A 17,258-nucleotide genomic window follows, 5' to 3' on the forward strand; every position below is an offset into this window, starting at 1 on the left:
ATTATTGGAGACTCTTAGAGCCCCACCAGGATTCAGTATAGGGTCATCAGAGGCCCGGAACGTCCTTCAGGGGTCTGAGTAGGCCTGCCATAGGGGCATACATGACACATCATAGAACATGGGTCAATCTAGATCCATTAGGGGCCGTTGAAGGGCCATCATTGTTCAGCGTGGGCCCGCAATTACCTCTGATGGGCATATGCCGTGCCCCGATGGACTAACGCTGGCCCCTGATAAACCATCACCAGCCCCTGATAGGTCTACAAAGCCCCCTGCTGGGTCAAAATTGGTCACTGATATGCCCAAATGGGCCACTGAGAAACCCGTACAACATCCCCTGACTGCACCTGATGGACCAATGCCGTCCCCTCATGGGCCCACCACGGCTCTTGAATGGCCTCTTCAAGTCTCTGAAGCGCCTTTATTGGCCTAAATGGACCCCTGATTGGCTTATGTGGTCCCTAATGGTCCCCCCATGAGCCCTCAACGTCCCTAGACAGCCTTACATTATATGCCACCGGCCCCTGGTAGGCCTGCACTGGACCCACTGGGCCAATACCGGCCCATAAAGGGCCCATGTCGAGCCCTCATGGGCCTCCGATGACCACACGCCGGCATGTGTGGCCCCATCAGCAGTGGTCCGTCTATCCCATGTACTTACGGTCTTTTTGGCCGATGTGACACCGGTAGTATATAGAAATCCATGATTAAATGTCATTATTATATAGTCAAAGGTCACGAAAAGAATATCCAAGCTCAAAAATGGCCTCAAACCCAACAAAAACTGATACAAATCCCCTTCAAAAGTCATAAGTCAATGAAACGCCATAGTGGAATAGCTGCAGTCCCCCGCAATTTCGTCACGAGCATCGGGCCAATCAGCGTTGAGTATTGCCGAACGCCGATTGGTCGATTTCCGCTAGCCTGTAAATGCTGCTAGCGGATATAGTCTTGAACAAGTGAGGGTCGCGGCAACTAAATATTGCTTGTCACCACTTTTTCTTCGGGAGCGTTCTACCTGGTTTATATATAGCCTTGGACGGGGCTTGGGACGGGGTGGGTGTTTTGAATTTCCCTGTCACTGTTTACGCTTAGTTCGAGTTTGAATAAAAAGCTGGGCTGTCAGTTATGACCAGGCATTATGTATGATCGTAGGATATGTTGATCCAGGTAAAAGATCGACCTAAGCGTTGGTTGGTCCGAGGCCAACCGCTGTTGGCGGGTCAGCGTGAGGCCCAAAAGGTCAAAGGACAATAAAAAGGGAGGGTCAAAGGGATTTTGTATCACCATTCTCGAATCTCGAAGCTGGTAGTGAATATATCCGCTACGTTGGCACATCATGCGAGGTCAGGCCGGATCAGGCCAAGGCCAGGTCAGGTTATGCCGATGCAGATCAGGCAATGACCCCGGGGGCCGGGGCTGTAACCCTCTCCGCCTCTGGTGGGCCGCCTCTGGTGCGGTCGTAGTGATTTCCCTGTCCTCAATCCATACCAGGATAGTGTGGATACCAATGACACTGACGCTTCTTTGCAGGTCGAATCCTGACCGCTCTATTGTGACTGGCACAGGGGTTGTCGCGAAGAAGCTGCAGTAATCTGAGCGGAACGGAAACGTCCTCCAAAATGGTAAGTTGAAGTGTGCATAGTGCATTCCAACCAACACTTGTTTTCACAAATACAACTCATGTCAATTGATGCACAGCTCCTGGGCTCAGTCCGATTTGAGTTGAAATAGGTATGTTGAAAATGATGCGGCAAGAACATGCCAGGTATGCGAGAGGTGAGCCTGGTCAATGGTAATCGCCCTCCGTGACTAATGGTTGTCACTTGAACTAAATTCGGTCGCATTCGATCCCACCTGCCGCCCCGTTATTGTCCGCTACCGCCACCTGCGTCAGTGCAGTTACCCATTCGTCCGCCTGGCGGCGCCACGATCGAGCTCTCGCCGATCGTCGGACGGGTCGCTGACGTCAGTCTGCCCCGGGGCGCCGGCGCGTCGGTTCAATATTGCCTCTGGTGAGTGTCGGTCGGGACGGTGCCGGCGGCCAGCGGCGACCACCTGGCAGTGGCGCGAGGGGGCGTGTGGCGCGCGGCGGCGGGGATCCGGTGCTGTCAGGGGTGCCGGTCAGGACACCTGAGGGAGACAGGAGCTACAGGTAAGGACTAGGGTTGTGATTTATGCCAAGGTCTGGGTACTTTTGTGCAGAGGTGCTTAGTTGTTGAGTACCCACTCAATTAAGCTCCATGATGTCGCTGCGGGCGGGTTGTGGAGGACACAATCCCGTATGTCCATCGTGAGGTGTCGCCGGTCCGTTGGCCCGCACAGCCCCTGGCGACCAGCTGTGACCGGTCAGCCAGCCTTGGCCCACTCGCGCCACCGGCGCCAATCGGCGCGTCGTTAGTCGTTACCGACACCTGTCGACGGCTCAATCGTCGCGGGGCGCCTCCGAGACAAGTGTGGCGTATTAGCTCGCTGCCCGGCGGGACTCGGCGCGTGGTGGCCAGTGTCGGCAGTGACCCCGCTATGGAGACCCGCTCGGCACAGTTCGTCGCCGAACGAGACGCCGGCTGACGTAAGCAAACGCCGCCACGTGCAGGTTTTACGGCTAGCTGCTGTGACGGGTGTTGGTCAGGTGCATGGTCAAATGGTCGCACGAAACTGTTCTAATAAGCCCGCTTGTGGCGGTCCCTGCTCTGGTGTATATTTGTGGATTGTTGGACGTGATTCGCCATCGGGTCGAGAGCGCGCCAGCCCGTCGGTGGCCGGGCTGCCGGGCGGCTGATCACTCGCTCCCCTCCGTTGCCGTCCTGTTTACGCTGCCGTCGCTCCCCGTCGTTCCCGGCGCTCCCCCGTGCCTTCTGTCGCTCCCCCTGTGCCCGTCCCGTGCCTTCCGGCTCCCCCTGTGCCCGTCCCGTGCCTTCCGGCTCCCCCTGTGCCCGTCCCGTGCCTTCCGGCTCCCCCTGTGCCCGTCCCGTGCCTTCCGGCTCCCCCTGTGCCCGTCCCGTGCCTTCCGGCTCCCCCTGTGCCCGTCCCGTGCCTTCCGGCTCCCCCTGTGCCCGTCCCGTGCCTTCCGGCTCCCCCTGTGACCGTCCCGTGCCTTCCGGCTCCCCCTGTGCCCGTCCCGTGCCTTCCGGCTCCCCCTGTGACCGTCCCGTGCCTTCCGGCTCCCCCTGTGACCGTCCCTTGCCTCCTGGCTCACCCTGTGCCCGTCCCGTGCCTTCCGGCTCCCCCTGTGCCCGTCCCGTGCCTTCCGGCTCCCCCTGTGCCCGTCCCGTGCCTTCCGGCTCCCCCTGTGACCGTCCCGTGCCTTCCGGCTCCCCCTGTGCCCGTCCCGTGCCTTCCGGCTCTCCCTCGTTCCCGTCCCCCGCTGGCCGGCCGCCGCCGCCGCTCTCCCAAAACAGGCGTCCGCCGGCGATGTGTTGGGCCGACGGCTTATTGACAGCTGATGGATTATCGACGGGCCGACGAGACGATAACATCAGCCTCTCGAAGGGCTCACTCAAATGAAGCGGTGCTCTGAGGAGTAGTGTACCGTTGTGTGTTCTCACTCCTCAGTCCATTGATGTTACATTTTGTTGAACCTTTTAGCACCTCTGAGGTAGCTGACTTTGACGTAGGTGCAGCCGATTCGGGTCGCGTTGTCGCCGGTTCCAGCTGGCCGGTCGCCCGGCTGCTCTGTGTGCTGGGGACAGTTGCGAATTGGGCGGTACCTCAGGACATCCGGGCGACACAGCATGCGCCGCTCATCTCCGTCCAAGGCCGCGCCGGTTCCGCCACCCTGCCACCCTCACCCCTCTGTGAGGGATCATCCATCGGTCAGGTCGCCGTCGGTCTCCCCCTGCCGCCGGTATCGACTGTATGTGCTCCACTGGGCTGCTGTGTCGGAGAGCAGGGACGGCTCGGCAGCCGGGCCGCGGTCGGGCCGTGCCACACTGGCTGAATGGGTTCACCGGCGGCTGGGCGGGCCGACTGGGCGGCATCCGGCCGGTAACGCTGTGTTGCTGCCACCCGCACCGTACCGGCCGGCCGGCGCCCGGCAGGGGAGCCAAGTGACCTCCATATCAGCTGAATACGCCAGTGCGTGCCCGTACCCCGTGCCTGTGGCGAGCGGCCGCGCGCGGGCCGTTCACTGAGCCCGCCCCGACCGAACGGGGTCTGTTCCGGCAGCTGGTCGGACGGCGCGTGGGTCTGTTCAATGGGGACCGGTGCCGCACACAGGGGAGTGAATGCAGCGGGTCCTGCCGCCGTGCGCCGGCAGCCATTAGCGGAGAGCAGGCCCGTGTGCGTGACCATTACGGTGAATGAGGCGGGGCTGGTGGCGGGGAGATGGGGACGCGGCGATGGGACGGTGTGGTGCTGCGTGACGGTCTGCTCCGAGACACCGGTACAGCACACCCCGCCTCTCGTCTGTTGTGGGACTGGAGAGAGCGTCATCATCGCTTGATGAAACTGTGACGGTCTTAACCATACAATAACAGATACAATGTTCAACATTTTCCCGGGGGCATAACGCGGCACCTCAACCACGTGGTGACGTATGTCAGTTGGGTGAGACCTGCATCCTTATATGAACAGCCGGGTTCGTTGTCAGATCCAATCACACTCCGTTTACTCAGCACAGAGTGGTCCTAATCACTCTCACAACAAACGCGGCGACGTATTTGATCCAGCACACTAATGCGATCGGTGCTAAGTGGTTCCGTTCGCTTCGCTGCCCTCCACGGAAACTCTTTTTTGCCTTCACCACCTAATGCTCTTCCACCTGTCGGGTCCAATGCGTCTCCGCCTGTGCGATGCCTTCCAACTTTTTTGTCACTTCAGCCTCTCAAATGTGAAATGCGTCTCCTCAATGCCAAATTGCCGTCGTCATTAATATTTCATTTCGTCTCACACAAAGCTCGCACGCCATCTCGTTCGGTTCGTCCATTGTCTTCCCTTCTTTCCGCCCCATCCCGTCCCGTCCCGTCCCATCCTATTCCCTCTGTACGGTCGTCCCGGAGCCGGCCGTACGCCGTGCTCTACACTGCACACTCGCGCGTTCCGCCAGCCACTGCGGCACGCACGTGCGTCGTATAAATAGCCGTGCCGCGGACCGGACCCGTGCCACCGCGCCCCTCGCAGCTTCCGTGTCACCGTCCCGCCCCATGGCCGGCGCACGGACCGGCGACAGGCCTATAAAAACAGCCACCACACGGGGAGGGGAGTATTTTTACCTGCCGCCGCTGTGTACGGCGAGGAACATCGTAAGCACTTCCGAGTGTTGTGATGTTTTGGGACGATCGTCGAGCCGAGAGTTTTCCGATGTTTTGGAGGAACTTGTTTTGTTGTTTTTGCTTTTTGGGATGCAGTGAAGAGGTAGTGGGAAAAGTTTGACTGAAATTGCATGGCTTTACGGCGTTATTCCTCTGTTGGAAATTGCTGATTTGAGGAAGGATATCTGGGGCTTTATACACCCTTCGAAATTCACCTCGAACTATCGCCGTGCAAATATGAAAGACCTTTCCTCGCGTTGTAAACAAATCGAGCAGCCCCGTTTTAAGCCTGTAGTGATTTGAGACTAACCGAGAGGCAGCCGTTTGATCTGTTTAAAGTGTGACTCAGCCTGTTGTGACGGCGCTATCGGAGCTCTGCGGTAGCGGAGGTGCGAGGTCCGCACGGGTGTCTGCTGACGGCTGATGACGGAACTCCGCGGTCACCTGCCGACGGCTGACTGCTGACGGCTGGCTGCTGACGGCTGGCTGCTGACGGCTCGGTCACCTGCTGACGGCTGGCTACTGACGACTGGCTGCTGACGGCTGGCTGCTGACGGCTGGCTGCTGACGGCTGGCTGCTGACGGCTGGCTGCTGACGGCTGGCTACCGACGGCTCGGTCACCTGCCGACGGCTGGCTGGTGACGGCTGACTGCTGACGGCTGACTGCTGACGGCTGGCTGCTGACCACTGGCCTGCTGATGGCTGGCTGCCGACGGCTGACTGCTGACGGCTCGGTCACCTGCCGACGGCTGGCTGCTGACGGCTGGCCTGCTGACGGCTGCTAATGTTTGCATGTGGCTGAGAGCCCGAGGCATTTTTTAGACCCCACGGAAGGTATATGACAGTGAAGGGTGGTCGTTGACACGGGGCCCATTCACGCACATCTCCAAGCCGTTGGCCCGCTTTAAAGGCTCATGAGCCACAATTCACTGTAAGCGCTGTCGAGATGACGGCGACACTTGTCTAGATCAGTGTCGGCAGCTGGATGTGGTCGGCGGCTGCAACTCAACATGCCATGCCGGGTCACGCGCGCCCCTGTCCCCTCCCCACCAGGTGTGGGGAGGGGGAGAGGGCCAGCGACAAGGGCCGATAACGCCAGCAGACTCAGCAGCCGATAGCAGCGGAATTCGGTGTCGGCCGGCCACAGTGGGGCCGTGAGCCGAGCAGCGGCGTGGGACGCGCGGCGCGTGCCGCCTGATGTGACCCGTGTCTGACCGTGACTCGTGATTCGTGATTCGTGATCCGTGATCTGCATCAGTGTTGATTGGTGTCACAACACGGCTCGGCCATGGCGGTCACCATCAAGTATGACCCCAGTACAGTGGGTATTCAGGTAGGTTATTGGTGTTCCTTTCGCCTACTTGAGATACTGATTTTGTCCAATGGTGGGCGACAGTTGCATTGTTCAGATGGAGTAAATTATGCTCAATATTTAGACCAACGCGATGGATGCCAAATGCTTCAGTTGTGCTGTGCTGGACCAGAAGGCGAAAGCTGCTCTCGGGTGTTGCTTAATGCTTATGCCTAAATTCAAATGACCGAAGCTGCTTTGCGCCTTGCTTGTATATTTTTCGACGAGCATGCGAAGAACGAATCGTGACCGTTATGTGTCGAGCGAGTGTAAGAAAATACGCATAATCCTCTTAGGGAGAAGACCGCAAGCTAACGGTATTGGTCCGCGTAACCTTAGAATACAAGTCTCCTCCTCTCCTCCCATGTGTCATTCTGGTAATTACGTCATCATAAACGTCGATTCATGACCTCGGTCGGTCTTTGGGTCAAATGTTACCGGGCCGGTGCAGCGGCCTAGTTGGCGTGTCCGCGTCTGCCGCCGCGCCGGTCCGTTGGGGCGGCGCCTGGTCTGTGGTCCGGCCGCTCGCCCTGTGGTCAGTTGGTCCGGCGGTCACGACAGTGTGGTCTCTGCCTGGTCTGTGGTCTGGCCGCTGCTCGGTCTGTCGGTCGATCGTTTCCAGTCTGTGGTCTGGCCGCTGCTCAGTTTGCGGTCGGTCGGCGGCCGACTGGGCAGCCGTGCCAGATCAGCTCCGCCAGACGCCAACACAAATAAAGGCTCCGAACTGAGCTGTGCTCGGTGTCCCAGCGGTCGCGTCATCCGGGCAGCGGCGGCCGTCGATCGGCGCCGTTCGCAGTCGGTTGGGCCCAAGGTTGGGCCAGACGGCTGCAGTTCGTGACAATGTCAGACGCTCCAATGTCCGTTCAGTGGCAACGCTCCCGGACCGCCCCCGAGTCCGTCCCTCCCGCCGGCCGCGCCAGGCTCCTGTTCCAGGGGTTAGACGGCTGTCAGCCGGCCGTGTGGAGTCCGTCACGTCACGGTGACAGCCGCAGATGGCAGCTCTCTCGGAGCTGCCCCTCACCCCTCCCCGCCTCTCCCTCCCGGCCTCGTGGTGCCTCTGTTTACGGCGGGCCTCCCTATCAGTGACGTCATTAGTGATGTATGTGGCGTCACTGGAGGTGGGTGATGTGGTGATGTCACGTATGTGTGGATTCCACTGAACTCTAATATATACTGGAAGGAGCATTGGTGACTTGTTTTTGTCTATCGATTTCCGCCATGTTGTGTAGGTATACCAGAAATATAAATAGGGTTGGGACCTATCTGCATGCTCTGTATGTTTTGATAAAATAAAAAAGCTCAGAATTTTTAATGATTTAATTTAAAATCACTTTGTTAAAAAAATGCCTAGTTAGTTCAGAAATCAATTATTTGTGGCTGAAAACAACTTGCTTCTGATTGGTCGGGCTAATCATGACGTCACATGTAGGTATATAACTGTCTGTATATTTGGCGCAGTTGAGACATACATTTTCTATGTATTTTCCTATGGTAAATCGGAGTGATTGGTCGTGTTTTCAGTGTCTCTTTATTTTGCGCTGGTATTGCGTGGCTAAGAAGTTTTATCAAGAATGGCATATACTAAAATGTTCCTTTAATAATGGAGCTTCAATATCTGTGAGTTTTATTGGCAAACGAAAACTGATTTCGCTGTTATTTTATCTGGAAATTACTCATTTTTTTAGGTCAATATTCAAAATATTTTACGGGAACAAGTTGGCACTTTTCTTGATTTTTGCACTCAAATCGCGTGCGATTCAACTGTATTGGAACTTGCAAAGAAGCTTGGTGATTGATTAACTGTGTTGTTATGGCACTGTTTGCAAAGCATGGATAATGAAACTCTGCCAAAGACTTAGCTACATAGCAATGCCTCAAGTAATACGCAGGAGGGACAGAATTCAGAGTCCGATCGAGAAGAATCGGTGCAAATGCTACGAAGACCAGGCAGCTCTGATACAATAGCTAGTCGTCTCACTACTCTCACTCCATTAGACCAGCTGATTCCTGACAGCACCGACTCGGATGCCAAGATGGAGCTCATCTTCCAAGCCAGAAACCAGTTCTTTGATGGAAGATGTGATGCTGCCTCTGTCTCTGCTTCGTTGGCCACTTTGGACGGGGCGGAGCTCCGCTCCTTGCGTGAGCGGTTATTCGCCTGTCATCCAGAAATAGTTCCTTTGTTTGCTGGCCGTTCCCTGATTAGGTGCAATACGGGGAGCTGTAATCAGGGAAGTAACTTTCCATATGAAAGGGGTGCAGGTGCACCCCCGTCCCCCATCCACTAGAAGTGCACCCCCATAGGCTAAGCGGCGCCCCACACGCCGCCCCACACGATTAGCTCTAGAGCAGATGGCGAGGGTGATTTCTCGGCTACATTCCATCTCGGCGTCGTGATGCTTGTGGGCTTGGAAAGCGTCCAGTCGTATGTAGGGTAGTGTAGGGGTAGGGTTGAGTTCCTTACATTTGAAAGGTTTGAACAACCCGCAATCAGCACAACATACCACAAGTTAAATAAAAACTACCAAACTCTGCCCAACTAATATTACCTAATAAACATTACAGCCAAACTAATGGCCTAAATAAAAATATATCTCAAATCCTAACAGTTATCGCGGGTGATGGCGCCATGAGTTGCTATTATCCAAAACAGATGCAAATAAACATGTTTGTATGTCCTATGTATGTTTGTTTTAAAAACGTTGCAGCGGCGCTAGGAACTGCAGTCTTAGATCTGGGTATGTTTGGCAACTGCAACTCTTCATATACACAATAACCCTATTTCGGACGGGGAGACCTTTCAGGATTTTCTTGTACAATTGCCAAACGCCGCGAGACATTCAGCTCATATTTGGTGACTTTTCCTAAATGCTCATTGCGCACATCTCAGCAAAAAAAAAAAAAAAAAAAAATGCCGGGTCAGGTCAGGTCAGGTAACCAGAGCGGGTTTGTTGACCCCACCTCAGAAAAGTTTGCAAACACGTCAGAGCTTGAGTTTTTCCCGAAGTTATTTCCTCTCATCAAGTCTTCAAAACAGTACCTGCAGTATGTGTCGTTTGTATATCTCAGAATTTTTGATCTGTGACCTGAGGTTAGGTCAGAGTCGTGACCTTTACATTGCAAGCCTATGGAAAAGTATTGAAATGCGACCTGCACCTCGAGTAAACGAGTCAAAACCACCCAATTCTTTAAGAATTATGACAAATTAACTTATCTGTAATGATCCAGGTGCCATTTACTGACAGGGACACCGGAGAGGGTTATCTGAGCCGAGATCATGTGAGGTGATATCTACCATACATCAATGCTCACAATACTTACAATATTGACAATGCTTTTGCTTACAACACTTACAATACTTACGATGAGACCAGCAAGCACTCTGCCGTTACAGTTCTAACTTCTGTTTCGAAAAAACGACGTTACACACATTCGCTGCCAGCATAACATGTATTGTTTGACAGTAACAAAATACAATTGACATCTGAACCCCAAACGGACCGCCATCCACTCAAATTTTATAACCCTGACCGGTCAGGGGGCGAATGGAGGTCATTTCCTGGGCATTACACTCAGCCCTTGCACAAAATATCTCACCTCACAGCGATCATTACAACAATAGCACCGACTTGATAGTGGATTTCAAAGTACTTGCATCAGCTCTTCCTGCTATTGCAGACGATCATCTCCTCAGGGTAATGTTGTTCGGGACATGAACGAAGATCGTTTTCGGAGTTTCATAAGTGCTACTGCAACAGCCTGGCACAAAACAGGACTTGTACGCTCTTCTCTGCACTTTGCCCTTCAGTATATCACAAAAGAATTGTTTAGAATCCATCTTACGCTTCTTTCACAGTCTCCCTTGCCACCGTAGGGCGTAGATAGATTGCTGTTGCTGGTAAGTTAAGGCACGGTAGATAGAAATTACCTCGGTTCTCAACGCCTTAAGTTATTTTCATAAAAAAGAACAAATAAATGATCAATAATATGACAGGAATGTAAACATTTTAATCGTAAAGTAGTCTAAAATATTGGAATGAGCTTTTGCTTTTTCAGCATCCTCCGATTCATCATCTTTATCATTTGAAAATTCGAGGTACATAAAATGTTTATCACGCGCTCAATGGTAAGTGGGAATAGCACACGGCATACACATCTATTTTTGAAACTGAACATTTCATCCGTAAATGTTTTAGCATAATTTAAAGCTAAAAACAGCGCGAATGGCATAGTGAAACAAACAACATCTTTCACCCATTGATATAACATGTAATCTGTGGTGCGCCAGATGCGCCATTATTTGTCAACCGCAGAATGTGACATGTGACGTAACAGCATCAAGAGCATCTTTTTTCAAGAACTTTTCAAAACAAGTTTCCTATCTTTCTTCCCCCATTTCTCTCAGCATATTGATTTTATGAGGCAATGGTATGCACCATAAATTCTGTGAAAATAGTTTGATCATTTTTATGCATTCTTAAAAAATCGAGTTCCCAACCCCATTGCATGTACATACGGTAGCAGAGGTGCAGTTAAGCGAGAGGTACACTACTCAAAAGTGCTGCTGCTTCATGCTTGCAGTTTGATTGCAGTGATCAACTTTTCAAGACTTTGGTATACACAACATGGCGGAAATCGTTAGACATTCTGGCCCATATACGGCCAAGGCGAGTGCCTCCCCCTGGTGGATTCAGAGGAAACAATGGCATTTCATACCACTTGCAAGAGCTTTTTATGTGCGCACAGAGTTTGAGCTACATGAGCGGAGGTGTGCTGAAATGCTTTCTGTGAAGAGGTCTGTGCTTACTGCGCGCAGAAGTGGAAATCGGCGGAATCACGCCACTTGACAGACCGAAGTTCCGCGCGTCAATATCGAGCATTCCGAGTGAGGCGGATCTGCGGTTAGCTGCTCTCCCGCTGAAGTTTGACTGTTCGCAGCGCCCCTGGAGGGACTGTCGGCTCGGACCGCCCTCAGAGGAGCCCATTACGCAGTCTGCGGCGAACGTTTGTGTATCGGTCGCTTAGAGCCAGGTCGTTTAGGAAGTCTCAAACAAACTGCCAAACTCACAGTCTGACGGTACTCTCTCAGCACCTTGTTTTCTAATGGCATTGGAACACAGGCTGGGATACCTTTGCTGCCCAGAGTGGTATGGACACATTTTCTGAGGTCAACAATACGCATAGATGCATGGCGCATGTATTTTTTTTTATTTAGTCGGACCTCTCTCCAACGGGCTCTTGTCCCAATTATAGGAGAGAGCACCTGCTCCTCCCGCCGTCCTATTCCCCACCCCCCAGGCTACGGCTGAAGTGGGAGCCTACCCCACACCTGGTGACGCAGCCGGGGACGACGCCTATAACGGTTTCAGGAACCTATAACGGTTTCACATATATTCTGCTGTATACATTTGTTTGTTACTCGTTTAGGCCCTGCCCATCTTTCCCATATGCTGCATTTGGTGGTGCTGCATACCCTTGCAGCCAGCGGCCGGCGGTGTTTTCCCTAGTTTATGTATAGTCATGGGGTCTGTCTCAGCGTCTGAGGACGGGCCTTTGGACCCGGACAGGGTTCAGTTTCCAGCACCATGTGACTTGGACCAGCTGTGGTCCGCGTCCGCTGGCAATGGATGACATACACGGGACCAGGCTGGACGGATAGCCGGACAAACTCGCTATATCGGCTCTCCGCTACCGGTGCTGAATAATTAGCTGGACAGACGGCTGGCGGCAGCTGATGTGCTATCGTTCCTCCTCTGCACCTCCGTGGGACATGAATGGGAGGCCAGCCCTGGCCATTGTCGGAATAGTGCTGCTGGCCTGATGGGAACGACGGCGGGGATCTGTATTGTGGGAAATGTGCCAGAAATACTCGCCTTTGTCAATGCGGATGCTTCCCGTCCATTTATCGAGTCATCATATCGGCATAGTTTCCGGGATATATCCGTGGAGTGAATTAGCGGAATCTGAACAAATGCGTAAGGACCATCGCCGTTTATTTTCGCCATGAGTGCACGAGGCCCTTGTGATGACACGCTAGTTTTTGAACGGCGACCAATGTCAGTGTCTTATCCGCTGGATGAACTGGGCGCGGATAAATCCACTGTAGTGTGGAGTGTGGAGTGACCCTTTTGTCTCCGTGTCTTGTGACCACATCTCCGTACTGGTTAACGGTCACGTGGCTGACGTCTCCAGACTGCGCGTGTTGCCGCCCTGCCGGTGATGTCCGGCCCTCACACGGACTGCACGCCATGCGGTAATAACGCGGAGAGTCGTGGGACCGGCCCGACGGCGGCTCGCTGGGTCAATGGGCGACTTACCACTGGACTGGCTGAGTTACAGCGAACGGCCGGCTGGTGGTGATAAGCACACACACTTACGACCAAACCAGTAGCGGCGGAACACCTTCAATTAAGGGGGGGGGGGAGGCACTGCCAACTTTTGGTCCCATTCTTTCCATGCAACGCTCATAGGGCTAACGTTAAAATGCAAAATCAAAGGATGGCACGGTGCCCTCCCCGTTCCGCCGCCTATGGACCAAACATGTCTGGTTCCCAACGTCGAACTCTTATTCTCGAGCTCCGTGTTTCGGTCCTGTGCTCACATTTTGTCTTTGGCGCTGACTTTCGCATTTAGTACCTATTCTTTCCTTACAACATTATTCACTCTGACCAAGTAGAGCAGCTTTGCTACCGTATTTTTGTCAATGGAACACCAGGTGTCATCTCCTGTATCTCTTGTTGACGTATAGCCTGTGGGCTCGTAATGTTCCTACTTTCTCACTCGCCCTCTCATCCACCGCTCCCGCGTCTGTCGTGTCGCTCGGCGGCCGTGCCGCGCGCCTGCCGGGACGGCTGCAGCGCTGCTAGCCCGTGCTGCCGGCTCCCGTCTCTGGTGGACCGACTATTTCGGGAGCCCCTCGATGGCACCGATCCTCGCCGGTACCGCGAGACCCATGGGGCTGCCGGGGAGAGGAACGGAGAGAGAGAGAGAGAGAGAGAGAGAGAGAGAGAGAGAGAGAGAGAGAGAGAGAGAGAGAGAGAGAGAGAGAGAGAGAGAGAGAGAGAGAGAGAGAGAGAGAGAGAGAGAGAGAGAGAGAGAGAGAGAGAGAGAGAGAGAGAGAGAGAGAGAGAGAGAGAGAGAGAGAGAGAGAGAGAGAGAGAGAGAGAGAGGTTGGGAGAGGCAGATCGGCGGTGGGAGGGTGGCGTATTGAATTTCGGAATGAGCGAGGTGGAATTTAAATTCTCGAGTCCGTGGCCAGGGCGGTGTGACGCGGCTTTTCATCAGGGTGGGTGGGAGGCGGGACGGAACAGGATGGTGCCATGCTCGGAATGGAATGGCATGACACGGAGGACGGCCTGGATGGACGTGACGTGACCGCGCGACACGGTGCGTGACGGGGCGTAAGGCGCCGGGCCTGAGTGGCGTCACGGTACCCCCGTGACGCTGCGGGGCGGGGGAGGGGACAGACGGCGGCTGACCGGCCCGGCCCGTCGCTCGGTGTGTGTGCAGTGTGCCGGGCGTCTCGGGTTACTGTGTGACCCGGCCAAGGCCGCTGCCCGGCTGTCGGGATGCCGCCGCCGCCGCCGCCGCCGCTGGTGGCACTCACGGCTGTATTGATCGGCCCGGACTGACTCTGCCTCCGGTTGGGAGAGCGGCGGGGAGGGCCGGCCGGCCGAGCGACCCACTGCCGGGTGTCGTCAGACCCGGTCCGGGCACATGGCGCGTGGTGCATGACATTTAGCATTATGCCATGCAACTTGGACAGGAAGCCAAAAATGCATATCGGTTCAGGTGCCCACATCAGTGTGATTTCCCCAGAGTCGCCAACTCTCGGCTGACTTCCTCGTCTTGTCTCCCGGATCCCCGCCGTCCACTGTGAGCCTTGCGGTACAGCCTATCTTCAGGCGCCGACACTGGTGCCATCTATGAAAGGAAACTGGAACTCGTCTGATACTCTTGCGCGACGCACGCCGAGCGTTAGACCCTTGCTCCGCTTCATTTGTAAAATGGTGCTAGTATCACAAAATTAATGTTTGTGAAGCCCATCATAGCTACTTCAACATTCTATATTCCTCTTCAATAAACACTGCCGCTCCATTTCACAGACCAATAATGACGATCATTATATCCGTAACCACCGTAACTCATCAGTTTTAGTGTCCCTGTATGGGGCCACAAGTGTCTCGCCGGTGGTGTTCGGGTCGTTAGAGCGGCGTCCGTCGGGCGGCGTCACTCACGGCCCGTTACTCTCAATGGATGGCCTGCGCGCCGGGGATGGGCGGCGGCCCGGGCGCCATAAGCCACCTTCATTACGGGGCCGGAGCCGGCCAGACTGGCCGGCACTGCCTCAGTGATGAGGACGCTGATGCTCTGTAGATTGACTGTTATTCTGCCAGTAATGCTGGGTTATAGTTAATAACAGCTAGCAGTTAGCACACATGGCTCCAATATTTACCGGATTTGGATCCTATTGAATGATATTTCATAGTGGGTACTGGGTAGGCTCGCGGAAATGGCATGGCGAAGAAAAATGATATTTTCACTGAAATTGTTCATGCGGCCTCTCTCTCTCTCTCTCTCTCTCTCTCTCTCTCTCTCTCTCTCTCTCTCTCTCTCTCTCTCTCTCTCTCTCTCTCTCTCTCTCTCTCTCTCTCTCTCTCTCTCTCTCTCTTTCCATTTCTCTCCTTGCTAACCCCAAATCGAGGCACACCGAATTCATTCCTCTCCATTAACGATTGTAGCGCAGTTCCATGCTCGGCCGAGGGATTAGAAATCGGCCGACGGTCGGCCGGAGTAGATACGCTCCGCATTCGCATGGGGGAACGGCGGGGGAGATAGCACGCCGATCAGCGCATGCATCGCACTGGACGATTTCCCTTTAATCGGGTTAGCGGAGGACAGGTGAAGGCGAGGTGTGCTGCGGACGAAGCCACGGTCTCAGTGCAGTCGGCGTAGAGCTCTTGTCAGAGATGGAGGTCTTCAGGACAGTCGCCGGGCCCAGGCCGATGGGGGCCGCTGCGGTGATGCCTGTGGTGCTGCTCGGGGCTCTGCTGCTACCAGCACCGTCCAACGTCGGCGCCGCAGAGCCCGCCGCCAACGTCACCGTCCACGCCGCCTCGCTGCGGCCGCTGCACCGCCAGCGGCGCTTCGTCTGCATGAACTACCCGGCCTGCTGCTACCCCTCCGACACTTGCGGCTTCTTCTGTCCGGTCTGCCCCAGCGGGCGGGCGGGCCGCGCGGCGCCGTCACCGCCGCCGGCCGCGCCCGTGCCGCCACTGCAGCGTCTGGTCCGGTCCGGCGAGCTGAGCCGACAGGAGGCCGCCGCCCTGGAGGCGCTGGCCGCCGGCCGGTCGCCACCCCCTCAGCGCACCCTGCGGCTGGGCGCCCTGAGGACCCTGGTCGCTGGCGGCCAGCTGACCCAGCGCGAGGCGGCCAGTCTGGAGCTGGCGGCCGAGCAGCAGCGGAACCGGGCCAGGAGCGCGGCGCCACCGGCCGCCGGCGCCCCGTCGGCCCCGGGCGGGCCGCTGGTGGCGCTCCTGGCTCGTCTGGAGCCGCTGCAGCAGCAGGTCAGCAGCCTCACGGCGGCCACCAGCGAGCTCCGGGCCGAGCTGTCCGCTGTACGCAGCCGCCTGCCGCCGGCCGGGACACCGCACAACACTGCGCCGGCGGCGACAGCCGGAGTAAGGCCTACTGGGACAGGAGCGTCCCCCGGCCAGACATCCGTTCGGCAAGGCAACGCGCCGGCGGCGGCAGATGCACCAAGACCCACTGGGACAGGGGCGTCCCCAGGTCAGACACCCGCTCGGCCCTCCGGCACTGGGAGGAAGGACGTCAGCCGGCCCTCCGGGGCTGCTGGGAAGACGCCCACCCGGCCGGCCAACGCCGGTGCTGTGAAGACGGGAAGCGCTGTGAGGAGCGACGCCATCCGGGCCTCCAGCGCTGCTGTGAGGACGGAAGTCCGCCGGCCGGCCAGTTCTGGGAAGAATGACGCCAGCCGGCACTCCAGCGCTGTAAGGAATGACATCAGCCGGCCGGTCAGCACTATTGTGAAGACGTCTTCCCGGCCGGCCAGCGCTGCTGTGAGAACGGACCTCAGGCGGCCTTCCAACGCCGTGAGGACGGATGTCAGACGACCCTCCAGTGCTGGAAGGACGGTTGTCAGTGGACCGGGCAGCTCCTCTGGGAGGACAGCTCGACCGGTCAGCACTGCCGGGACGGGCGTCAGCCGACCGGTCAGCGCACCTCGGCTGCCCGGGCGGGCCGCTCCGGCGGCCGGACAGGCCGTCAGCTCGGGTGGAGCCCCTCCGGTCGGACAGGCCGTCAGCCCGGGTGGGGCCTCTCCTGTTACCGCTCAGCCTAGCTCCGCCCCCACCACGGACGCGTCTTCCACAACTCGGCCCAACGTCCCACCTCAGGGACTCGTCACCCAGCCTTCTCCACCTCGCCTTTTCGAGGGCTTCATTCCGCTGACAGCGATTGTCCCGCAGGTCGACCAGCCGGCGCGTCCGCAGCGGACCGCTTCCACCGCACAGCGGGCCGCCGAGAAACGCTCAGCAGACACGCGGCGGACGCACTGACTAAACTTTCGGACCATTGCTGGATGCTGCATTGTTACTGCGTGTTAGTTACGATAGTTACGGTTACGGCATTACGG

The 17,258-nt window shown here is 56.2% G+C and overlaps 1 protein-coding gene across 9 annotated transcripts in view; it reads left to right on the top strand.

The window, feature by feature from the left end:
* The first annotated feature begins 1,020 nt into the window (after positions 1-1,020).
* Positions 1,021-17,258, top strand: part of LOC122365404 — a 36,875-nt gene continuing 20,637 nt past the window's right edge. The window contains exons 1-2 of one of the 9 annotated variants that reach the window (XM_043336594.1): positions 1,021-1,170; positions 1,534-1,625. In XM_043336594.1, coding sequence (XP_043192529.1) covers positions 1,623-1,625 — 3 coding nt within the window. In that variant the 5' untranslated portion in view covers positions 1,021-1,170; positions 1,534-1,622. Of the gene's footprint in view, positions 1,171-1,533; positions 1,626-1,971; positions 2,156-6,394; positions 6,587-16,302; positions 16,308-17,258 lie in introns of those variants that run through there. The other 8 variants (XM_043336595.1, XM_043336590.1, XM_043336591.1 and 5 more) reach the window with 8 other exon arrangements.

This window comes from Amphibalanus amphitrite, unplaced genomic scaffold (genome assembly GCF_019059575.1).
Source record: "Amphibalanus amphitrite isolate SeventyFive unplaced genomic scaffold, NRLGWU_Aamphi_draft 000738F_arrow, whole genome shotgun sequence".
Lineage (NCBI taxonomy): Eukaryota > Metazoa > Arthropoda > Thecostraca > Balanomorpha > Balanidae > Amphibalanus > Amphibalanus amphitrite.